This window comes from Zalophus californianus, chromosome 13, assembly GCF_009762305.2.
Source record: "Zalophus californianus isolate mZalCal1 chromosome 13, mZalCal1.pri.v2, whole genome shotgun sequence".
NCBI classification, from domain to species: domain Eukaryota; kingdom Metazoa; phylum Chordata; class Mammalia; order Carnivora; family Otariidae; genus Zalophus; species Zalophus californianus.
This window is the reverse complement of record NC_045607.1, coordinates 32,518,663-32,530,617: the sequence shown is the minus strand read 5'-3', so window position 1 is coordinate 32,530,617 and position 11,955 is coordinate 32,518,663. Positions and strand designations below refer to the sequence as shown.

Genomic DNA, 11,955 nt, shown 5'->3' with positions numbered 1-11,955 from the left:
CAGATCCCGGATACGCAGCCCTTTACAGGGGACAGAGCACTGTGGTGTGCAAGTTTTCTTATCGACAGACTCACAGTCACTTGCCCACCTCAGGACCATCATGTCCACTATAGAGATGAAAAAATGAAAAAAACAGAAAACGGTAGGATTTGCTCAACTTTACTCTGTAGCCCAGGCCAGAACTGGACTGGAAACCCAGCTCCTGACCACAGGCTGGAGCTCCCTTCAGAGTCCTCACTGGCCGGGCAGACATTAACCCTTCCGTGCCAGGGTGCTGCGTGTCTCCAGTGGGTCTAACCACTTTGTCCTTGGGCCCGCAGTGTGACTGAGTGGTGAAGAGTATGGATGCCGGCACCTGTCCCACATAGGCTGGGCATGTTTTAAACCTTGGCTTCCTCATGTGTGAAATGAAGATCTTTGCAGCCCTTCCTTTCCAGGGCTGTGGTAGGGATTGAGCGAGATAACACAGGTATAGGTACCCCTGCTTTTCAAAAGTTCACATTTTGCCACTTTGCTTTTATGAAAGACCTATGGGGATACCTGTTTTCCATAACTGAAAGAAATCCGAAGAGGATTTTCACTTTTTGGAGAAAAGGGGCAAAGTGGAAATAGTGCTCCATGTTTTGTGGGCAAGTGATTATAGATGCAGCAGGGACCCCAAGCAGTGGGATCGGCCCCCGCAAGCATAGAGATGCAGCATCAAGCTGCCACTGCTTTGGACTGTCTGTGAGCATCTGTGCTTTATCTCAGTTTATTTTGGGTATCGCTAATAAGATGTGTCCTAAAGTATCAGAAAAGCCTAAGAGGGGTTATTTTTGGGGTCTGGGAACTCTCAAACATTTTTCCGTATAAATTAATGGTAATTGCTTCTTCACTTTACACCACTTTGGCTCATCAAAGATTTTATAGGAACACTCTACTTTCCGAACTTGGGGGGATCCTGTAAAGCATTTATTTAGTACAGGGCCTGGGAAGTAATCAGCACTCAATAAATGTTAGCTACCATGTCCATCCGCATCCCATCTCTGGGGGCCTAACTCAAATTACTAGAAAGGAAAACCAGGAACTGAGTACAGTGCCATAGCCCACTGTGGCCCCTTGGTGCATCAGGAAGAGAGGCCCCTGGGGTTTGCCAAGCTTCAGAACTGTGCAGGTCTCCTCGGACCTCCGTGGTGCCTCCCCGCTCCCCCAAATCTTGCTCTGCTGTGCCTGCTGGTAACCGTAATAGAAAGTCACCATTTGAGGGTTTAGCCAATGCCAGGCCCTGTGCTAAGCTCCGTACACGTGGGATAGTCACACACACCAGGGATGGCTTTTGGAGGCTGAGCCTGGTTCACCTCTCCCACATCATCACAGTGCGTTGAGTGGTCTCAGCGGAGACTGTGCTCCTTCATTCACCCAATGTTTATTGGCATTTCCTTCCACGGGGTACTATTTTAGCCAGATAACAAAACAAATACACTCTCTCCCTCCTGAAACTTACATTCCCCGGCAGGGGGGTGGAGCGGGGTGCAGCAGGCAAGTTATAGCGAGGAAAACCTTGGAAATATTAGATACATTTAACTTTTTTATTAGGATTATTTTTGCCGCATGTGCTTATATGTATCACTGTACCCCTCAAAGCGGGGCCACTTCTGTGGGGTTCGTGTGTCCGGCGTGCAGGGCAGGCACAGCAGTCAGGAACTCAGCCCCGCTGTGTGCTCTTGGACATTCGCTCCATCTCCCTGAGCCTCAGTTTGTTCATCCGTCATTTAAGGAAATCACAATGACTCCGGCCTTCCCGGGCTGTTGAGAGAATTCCATTGGCCCATGAAAGGAGACTTCGACTGCGGGGCAGCCCCGACTGGTACAGACGTTAGGGCGGGAGGGAGCCGCGTCTCGCTTACCCAGAGGAGCGCGGGCGCGGGGCTTTTCTCGAGGTTACGTAAGGCCGACCCCGGTGGCTGCCCCGGCCGGGAGGGCGCGTCCATCGAAGGGGGAAAGGGGCGTGGGGACGGCGGCGGCGGCGGGGACCCCCGGGGCGTGAGTGCGGCGCCGCTGGCCGAGGTGGGCGCGGCGCGGCGCGCGGGTGAGCGCAGGGCGCGGCGGAGTCGGGTTTCAGAGCGCGGGTGACTCAGGGGAGCCGCGAGGCTGCCCGCCGCCGCCGCCGCTGCCCAGCGCCGCCTTTGTTCGCCGCAGGAAGGGCGAGCCGCGGCCAGCGCGCAGCCGGGCGGACAGTGCCTTCGGGGGCTCGGCAGGCCTGCGAGATGGCGCCAAGGTAGGACTCGCTTCCCCGCACCCCGGCCCCTCGGCCCTCCCGCCCGCCTCACCTTCTCGCCCCCCGCCACTTCTTGCAGGAGGAACGCGCGCTGCTGGCGCCTACTGTGGCTGCTTTCGGTCTCTGCGCTTCTCCCCGCTGTCACCCGGACCCGCTCCGCGACAGGTAAGCGACCCGGCCCGAGGGTGGCACCGGCTGCCTCCGCGCCGCGGGGAAGTTGGTTTTGGCGGCGGGCGTGCCTGCGGTGCGCTCCTCATTCCTGGACATAAAAGGGAGTCCTCGCCGCTCCGTGCGCACTGGCGGTCCCGCCGCTTCCCCCGGGCGGTGCAGGGGATGCGAGGGGCGAAGGGGAGTCCCTGACCCGCTGGGCGGGTGGCGCGCCGTCTGGGCACTGTGGAGCGAGGCGCGGCCCCTCGGATCGTGGGCAGAGAGGGACTTTGGAAGCACAGTGACAGCGCCCGCGGCTCCGCGGGGACAGTTAGCTCCAGCTCACCCAGCGCCCGCGCGCAGGGCGTGCGTGTTGGCTGGTTCATTGTAAGGGCAGGTCTGGTGCCCTCTCTGTACACAGGTGCGGGAGCGTGACCACCAGCAGGGACACCTGGCGCTTTTGCCGCGCAAGAAATACCCGGACTGAATTACCTCCATGCCTAACTTAGTCCTGAGTTACCTAGGGGAGTCCCATCCATTGTGGGCAGTGGCGCCATGGGTGATGAGAAGAGCTAGGGGCGGGGAGCCAAGGGATCTGGTCTCTTCTGTTCCCTGAGCCTCAGTTTCCCCACCAGAACCCAGAGGCAGGGGGATGACTGGTAGGGTCTGAGTTTAAAATAGATTTTGGTTAAAGTGTGTGTTCAGGCTGTCTGGGCTTAAATTGTTGGCTGAGTTAGGTGACCCAACTCAGGACAATGAATTTCACCTCTCTGTGCCCCAGTTTCCAAAAAACGGGAATAATTAGACTACTTTTCCTCCTAGGGATGCTGTGAAGATTAAGAGAGGTATTAGAAATAATAGGCTTTTCACACTGTGGCCCGTACTAGGCACAAAGTAAGTGGTAGAACTTTTGGGTTGATCCTTGAAATAGCTGTGTGAGCAAGCAATGCAAGCAGTTGACAGGACACTGAGGATGAGAGAGGCTTGGGAAGTGGCCTGTCCCAAAGGCAGGACTCGCGCCCAGATCCCTGGGCTCCCATCCTTCCTCCCTCAGCTCTTTCTCCTTGCCGCGCTGCGGAACTCTGTTGGTCCAACAGTAGCCTCCCACCCCTTTTGGATTTAGAAAACCAGTACTTAGCCTCAGTAGAGTAAATGTGTGAGAAGGGGGAACAGCATCTGTCCCTTTGAAGGAAACTGACGATTGAGGGTGGCCTGGGTTAACTCTTTGTGTGCCAGAGGAAACCTCGGACAGCCTAGACCATTGTCTTTTTGGGAGCAAGACCCAAACTCAAAGGCCACTTTTTCCTGCCAGAGCCTCCAGCCTGGCATTTCTTGCAGATCAAAGGGCAGCTGGAGCCCAGTTTTGGCTTCTCAGCACCATGGCCCATGTCGAAACGTTGCAGTTTTGCATGTGATAGAGGGTACTGCCAGCTCAGCAGCAGAGGGCAGCTTCATGTTTCGTGGTCTTTCGTGGATTTTGCCGTAACCCCCACCTTCAAAAAGGAAGAAGATTCTGGGGAAAGAGACTTTGGTGTTTCTTTCTTCTCCTGTGTTTGAAGGCTGGACCCCATGATGTCAAGTTAGTTGTTAGAAACAACACAGAGGAAGTCCTGTTCCCATCCATAACGTAAAAAGGGAGTGCCAGGAAACCCTCAGGAGCTGAAAAGGGCAACGAAAGGGCCATTTGCAACTGATGGGTATTCAGAGTCCCTCTGGGCCTCTGCAGAGACTCTTCCTAGACCTGTGAAATACCCTCCTGCAAACCAAATTTTGCATGCAGTTTAATCAGGCTAACACTTATAAACAAACCACTTGATACTTTCAGGCAGAGGTGTGAGCAGGTCTGGGTTACCTTCATCCAGTCCTCAAAATCACTCCAGGAGGCAGGGACTGGGACTGCTATTATATCTGTGCTTTAATAAGGAAACCAAGGCCCAGTGTCTCAAGGCTTCTCAGCTCCTGAGGTTTTCCTGGCCTGCCCTGTTTAAAGAGACCCTTGTCAATGGGACCGTGTCCTCCACACTGATCCTTGTGCCCCTAACACATCATGACCGAGCCAGTAAAGTTACAGTGCCATTGGAATACCTGCTAGTTTAGCAGATAGGTGGGGGCAGTGGCTCTACAAGTAATTTGTTCCTGCTAATAAAATCCTTATATGTGCAAATTACTTACTTTTCTTTAAACTGTTTTACCATGAAATATAACATCCATGCAGAGAAATGCACACAGGAAGTACAGCCCACTGATTTATCATGGAGCAAACATCCATATAACCCAGGTCAAGAAATAGGATAGCCCCAGAAGCTCTCTTGTGCCCCTTGGCTGTGATTACCCCCTCCTTGCCCTCAGAAGTCACCATCACCTTGACTTTTATGGTGACTGCTTCCTTACTTTTTAGAAATAACTTTAGTACCTGAGCATGTATCCCCAATTTCTACAGTTCCACTTGACTTGAGTTTGAACTTTACGCATGGCGTCTTTCACTGAATCTTAAGCTCTGAGATTCACTTATGCTGTTATATGTGGGCCGTAGTGAATTCATCTTTGTCGCTGTATAATTTCCTACTGGTATTAATATGCTATACATTATCTGTCCATTTTTCTCCAACAACATTTGGGATGTTTCCATTTTGGCAGATACAGCGATGTGTTTCTGAACATTCACAGGGGCGCGTATTGCTGTTGGTTCCATATCTAGGGGTGGAGTGCTGGGTAATGGGGTATGTAGCTCCTCCAGCTGAACAGACAGTGCCCGCCCATCTTACACGATGGTTGTACTGAGGTGCACGGTCACCAGCCTGGTATAAGAGCTCCCCCTTCTTCAAATCCCCACCAGTGCTTGGTCTTGTCACTGGGCTGAATTTCAGCCCTTTTGAGGAGTACATAGTAGAATCTTACTGTAGTCTTAACTTACGTTTTCCTGATTATTAAGTTGATTGCCTTTTCATATATTTATTGGATCTCTGGTTATCCTGGTTGACTTTTTTTTTTTTTACTGAGGTGAAATTCACACAACATGAAACTAGCCACTTTCATGTGTACCATTCGGTGGCAGTTCATACATTAATATTGTTGTACAGCTGTTTTCTCTGTCTAGTTGCAAAACGTGTTCATTACTCCAAAGAGTGAAAAGCCTTGTTTCTATTAACTCGTCATTCGCCATTACCCCCATGCTCACCCCACCAGCCCTTGGCAACCACTGATCTGCCTTCTCTCTGGTTTTGCCTTTTCTGACTGTTTCATATAAATGACATCATATAACCTGTATCTTTTGTGTTTGGCTTCTTTCACTTACCATAATATTATTGAGAGTCATCCATGTTGTAGCGTGTGTCAGGACTTCATTGCTTTTTATGGCTGCATAATATGCTACTGCATGGGTAGAACACAATTCATTTATCCATTCCCCCATTGACGGGGACATTTGGGTTGTTTCCTCCTTTTAGCTATGATGAATAGTGCTGTTATGAACATTTGTGTACAGGAATTTGAGTACTTGTTTTAATTATTTTGGGTCTATACCTAGTAGAACTGCTGGGTCCTGTGGTCATTCCATGCTTAGGTTTTGTAGAAATTCCCAAACTCTTTTCCACAGTGGCTGTCCTAGTCCATGGTCCCACCGGCAGTGTGCAGAGCTCTGATTTTTCCACATCCCTGTCAACCTTCTTATTTTCCGTGTTTAAATTACAGTTATCTTAGTGGGTGTGAAGTGGTCCCTCCTTGTTGTTTTGATTTGCGTTTCCCTAATGACTAATGACGTTGAGCATCTTTTCACAGGTTTGTTGGCCATCTGTAGGTCTTCTTTAGAGACAAATCTGAATGCTCACCAGAGCCAGTTTGGGATTTTCCTCTAACCATCTCACTCTCGCTCATGTCCGTCTGATGTGCTTTCCTGAAGGAGAGAGGAGTGGGGAGGAGTCACACCTGAGATTTCCGATCTCTGGCCTCTTGCCTCCCCTGGGCCATGGCCTGTAGTGAGCTACTGTTGCTCACATACCATTAGAAGTTGTGATGAAGATAAATGATTGTAGTGTTTTAATTACTGGGTAAACTTTTCGGTTTTGTAGAAGGTGGGAAATGCCCGTGGGAGCATCCCGTGCTGCCTGTGTGTTTTACGGCAGAGCATGAGCTGAAAACTGGCACACGGAGCCACTCACAGCTTCCCATGACGAGTTGGGATTTTGTAGTCTCTTTGGCTTTGCACAAGATGTGAACTCATCACCCCCTCTGGAGCACACTGCCTTGCCCTCTGTTTCTCTTTAAGGCCTAATGCTACCAACCAGCTTACATGGCCCCCTTTAGAGGCATCTCTCCAGACGAGCTTTCTCACCACTGAGTTCCCCATTACCTTCATCTGTCTCTCCCAGCGCCAGCCACTGTCCCCCCCTCTAGTGTCAGTATGGTTGTATCTCTTTTCCGTGGGAGCACTTTGAGAGTGTGGGTCATGCCTCGTTTGTCCAGAGTTGGCCACTTGGACTTCAGCTGTTTTGTCATTATTATGAACAGTGCTGCTGGGACCATATTCTGACAAATGGCCTTTGTTTTCCTTTTGTATTTTTTTTTTTACTAGATTACCCAAAACAGAACAGACTTGCCCATCAAAGAATAGAAGTAGTTGGATAGTTCTTCTGTATTTATTTATTTATTTATTTTTAAAGATTTTATTTATTTATTTTACAGAGAGAGACACAGCAAGAGAGGGAATACAAGCAGGGGGAGTGGGAGAGGGAGAAGCAGGCTTCCCCTGGAGCAGGGAGCCCGATGCGGGGCTCGATCCCAGCATCCTGGGATCACGACCTGAGCTGAAGGCAGACACTTAACGACTGAGCCGCCCTCCCAAGAACAGGCACCCCAGTTCTTCCGTATTTAGATGGATCTGTCTTAGATACAAATTTAATCATTCTCCTTGCTACTTTAATTGCTCTCACTGGGTTCTTACTGTACCTAAGAGGGGGTCATGCTTCTTGCTGCAGAGGGCCCTTTGTGGCCTCCCAGTCTCTCCAGTGACACAGAGCCCCTACTGACTTGGGCTCATACCATACCACTGGTGGCTGGTGGAATAAGACATGCGATGACTCACCTCTGTGTCTCTGCCTGGGCTGGTCACTCCGAGAATACCTTTCTCCTTGCCCACCTGGCAGCCCACCATTCATCCTTTACCCATCGTCTCTGGGAAGGCTGTTGGTTGTCTTTCCTCTGGGCTGACACGATCAACCCATGCCTCAGTCACAGGGCTTCTCAGATGGACGGTGACCACTGATGATTCTTCTGCCTTCCCTACTACACAGGAATCTCCAAGAGGCAGGGACTGGGCATTTCCACCTCTGAATCCTAGAGCCTAGCCCAGGGCCTGGCGGAGTGAGTACTCAGCAAAAACTCTGTCAGTGAATCAAAGAGGGAATGAATGGGTCGGTCCAGCTTATTGCCTGGAGACAATGTGCCGGTTCACTATGTCAACTGTAATTGTAACTCATCTCAATTCTTCCGCAGCTCTGCCAACTGTGGGGTGAGCGTGGCTGAGTAATGAGGGTATATTATGGGGCTTTTAGGTTTTTTTCTCTTTAGTAACTTTAATAACTAGTTAGGAATTAATGCTAATGTTATTTTGCTCTTCATCTTTTTTTCGTTATATGTAATCGCATAAACAGTGTTGTCTAGCTTATCCCCACTCATTTTATTCCTGATGGCCTCCATTTTATCAGAAGTTGTACATGTATCTTTTTTCTGCTCGCTAAATATTGAGTTTATTTTCCAAGGTTTCTTTGAATGTCTACAGCTTGGCCTACTTAAAATGGACCGTAAATTATGTTAATTACATAGATTACATAGCATGTAATCTGAAGTCAGTTTTTTTTCAAAGTGGTATCCAGGGTTCCCCAAAATACTAATTAAGACGTGAGTGATCTACCCATCGTTGTGTTGCTTTTGGTTATCACATAATTTTTTTCTTGAACGTTAGAAATTTTTTTCTCAAACTCTACTATTGGTCCCTTCTTGTGACTGTGTGTGTGCCTGTTTTTAAAAATCTCACATGGTCTTGGGGCGCCTGGGTGGCTCAGATGGTTAAGCATCTGCCTTCGGCTCAGGTCATGATCCCAGGGTCCTGGGATCGAACCCCGCATCAACTCCCTCTGCTTGTGTGCTCTCAATCTCCCTCTCAAATGAATAAATAAAATCTTTAAAAAATAAAAAATAAATAAAATCTCACATGGTCTTGGTAATCACTGCATTGTAATATGTTTTAAAATCTGGTAAGGGAAGTCACCCCTGTCTCATTCATTAGGCCATATATTTTTTAGTACAGATTGATTTATCATAGAATTTTCTCATGATATGATCGGCTAGTGGGAGTGTTGGAGTGGTGGTGGGCAAGTGAGGGTTATCAAAAGGGAGGAAATCTTATAATCACATTCAGTTGAAGATACTAATGTGCAATAAGGAGAATGGATGAGCAAATCAAGTTTCCAAAGTCAGAGCAGCAGATCATGGGGCCTGAGCTACTACTGTTGACACAGAGCCCAGGGGAGGCAGAGATGCATCAGAGGTGTTGGGAGGATCAGGTTTGCTGACTGACCACCTTCTTCTGCTCCACCCTAATTCAAGAGAGAAAAAGTCTAGGGTTAGGGCAGAACCTGGAAGAAGATCCAGACCTATTATTGGGCAAACTTTAATGAGGGAAGTATGAGACCGGGGTCACCTAATGAGTGCATTCCACTCCTTTTCCCCATCAGAACTCAACTCAATTCAACTCAACCCAACCTAATCTAGTACAACCCAACCCAACCCAATTTTATCCAATCCAATTCATTTAGCAGTTGTTGCATGGCATGGCTGACTTGAAGGATTAGACAGGGAAGAAAACTATTCTGAGGGTCCTGGTATCACCCTCAAATGAGCAAGACCCCTGACTTCAGGTATTTGGGGGAGCTTGGCTAGAGTCTGATTTGTAGGGAGCCGCCTTGCCTTTAGCGTCTCCAGGAGTCACCCTTCCATCACTGAGGGATTTACATGGGGCCCAGCTTAAAAGCCCCCTCTACCACCAGGAGGGCTTTCTCAACTAGTCTTTCCACGAAGTTGAAGTCTGAAAAACCATCAGCCCTTGTTCTGTGTTCTGGCTACTATATAGATGTATACACTTATAGATATATAGATTTCTGTCTTCTTCCCATATTTCCTGACTGCCTCCTCTCACAGAGGTCTTTGGGATGGGCGGTGGGTGACTAAAAGGATGCACTGGAGTGAGGACCCATCCTAGAGTGACTCACAGTTCAGTAGTAGAAACCAGCGTGCTGCGGCCAGCTTAAATGCTAGGGAACTTATCCTGTGTGTCCTAATGCGGGTGCAAGCAAGCCTCTGCACTACCAAAGTAGGGATGTCTACTTCCACCAGAAGATGGGGCGGACGGGGGGAGGGAAGCAGGTTTTGAAAGAGGAGCTTTATTTTTTCAATTACATTAAAAAATTGATAGTAGAATTCATAGTCATTGTAAAAATCTGGAGGGGGGAAGGAGTTTATAAATGCCACATACTATCTCATGACTCAGCAATAAATGTTGCTAACATTTGGTGGACAGTTTTTCAAATATTTGCCTAAATATGCACATAGGTTATAAAAAGAATAGATCATTCTGTACATTGTGTTTTGTTGCTTGGCATTTTTTCCCCCTTAATCATCATCTAAATACTTCCTCTGGAGCATTAAATATTATTCCCTAACATCCTTTGTAATTGAAATAGTATTTCATCGTATATACGTCCCATAATTAAACTAGTCCCCTTTTATGCCTTTAGACGGTTTCTGGTTGTCTGCTGCTATAAACACTATCGTGATGACCCCATTTATGTAGCTCTGTATTTGACCTTTTCTGCAGTTATTCCCTAGCACAAATTCCTGAAGCAAATTGTTGGCTCTAGTGCATGCCCATTTTTAAAGCTTCTGTTGCGTTCTTTGGAAAGCCAGTAGTGATTCTACTCCCTGCAGCAGCACACAGGATGAGCTCACCCCACCTTTATCTGTTGCTGCTACTTCTCTAATCTAAAGGGAGACGGGGCACCTGGGTGGCTCAGTCAGTTAAGCATCTGCCTTCAACTCAGGTCTTGATCGCAGGGTCCTGGGATCGAACCCTGTGTGTTGGGCTCCCTGCTCAGCGGAGAGTCTGCCTCTCCCTCTTCTGTGTCCTCCCCCACCCTCGCTCTCTTTCTTGCTCTCTCTCTTTGTCTCAGATAAATAAATAAAATCTTAAACAAAACAAAGGGAGAAAGTGACAGCAGGTAGAGGGACAGTGCTGCATGACTGCCCCATATTGCCCTTAGTTGAAAGGAGTTGTGAATCCTTCCTCCCTATTCCCTTCCCACTTCGTTCATTCATTTTGCACATGTCCTGCAAGGACTGGAAGAGAAGAGGATCTTTCAGGAAACTGGAGTTCCAGAGGTCAGGTTGTAAGGACCTTGGTGGTTCTCAACCTTGGCTGCACCTTAGAATCACTTGGAGATTCAGAACGAACCCGTTGCCCAGCTTTCCCCACTTCCAGGATGCTGAACTCATCCGGGGTGAGGTTGAGTCATTGGCAGGTTTTAAAAGCTCCTGGTATGATTCTGGAGTGCAGCCAGGGTTGAGAACCACTGGTGCGGCCCAAAGGCCTCCTTTCTGACGTGGTGATCCTGAATCCCAGAGAGGAAGATACCTGCCCATGATTGCCACACAGGAGGGCAGAGTCGGCACTGGATCTCAGAGGGAGCTTCAGGGGGTATAGTTCAGACAGATGAGCTCTGGGAGCCTGGGTCTTGGGTTCAGATCTCAGCTCTGCCACTTCCCATTGAGCGACCTCTCTGCCTTATTCTCCTTACCTGTAGATTAAGCCAATAATTCCTACTATGAAGACTAAGGAGGTGAGCATTGGGCCTGTAATCGGTGACCCGTTCAGTACCTCCTTCCTTCTCTGCTCCCACATCACTGTGGGTTCCCTGAGGGTCGGAACCCTATTTTATTTATCCATGTTTCCTCAGCATCTGACATGGCCCCAAACGGACACAATGAGCATTTGAATACATTAATGAATGAATCATTCAAAGCCTGAGACTGTGGAGATCTGAGCAAAAACCCAGCTTTATGAACCCTTGACCATAGCAAAGTCTGTGCGTGCTTCCAGCCCTGCTGGGAGGCCACCTGCAGCCATCTGCTGCGATGGATGGTGCGGGGACCAGAGCGGGGGTGGAGCAGGGACCTGGATATAATAGATAGGTCGGGGATAGAATACATGTCACCAAAGGAAAATGAAGGTATGCTTTTTGGGTGCTGGAAAGTTATAACCGTTCTAGAATAGAAGTCCAGAGAGCCCAAGCGCTGCTGGACAAACTGAACCTAAATTCATGCAATTTCTACAGCATCCCATGCATAACTCCATCTGAAGGTGGGTCAGTCAGCTGCTTCTCCCCTCCCAGCCATACATCTTAGTGACTGTCTTCTTCCATCTTTTTTTTTTTAAGATTTTATTTTTATTTATTTGAGAGAGAGAGAATGAGAGACAGAGAGCACGAGAGGGAAGAGGGTCA

General features: G+C 48.6%; 1 protein-coding gene across 2 annotated transcripts in view; it reads left to right on the top strand.

The window, feature by feature from the left end:
- Positions 1-1,794: 1,794 nt before the first annotated feature.
- The window catches only part of COL15A1 (collagen type XV alpha 1 chain), a 102,776-nt gene continuing 92,615 nt past the window's right edge, over positions 1,795-11,955 (top strand). For both annotated transcript variants that reach the window (XM_027615536.2, XM_027615537.2), the window contains exons 1-3: positions 1,795-1,846; positions 2,179-2,257; positions 2,337-2,422. In XM_027615536.2, coding sequence (XP_027471337.1) covers positions 1,810-1,846; positions 2,179-2,257; positions 2,337-2,422 — 202 coding nt within the window. In that variant the 5' untranslated portion in view covers positions 1,795-1,809. The remainder of the gene's footprint in view (positions 1,847-2,178; positions 2,258-2,336; positions 2,423-11,955) is intronic.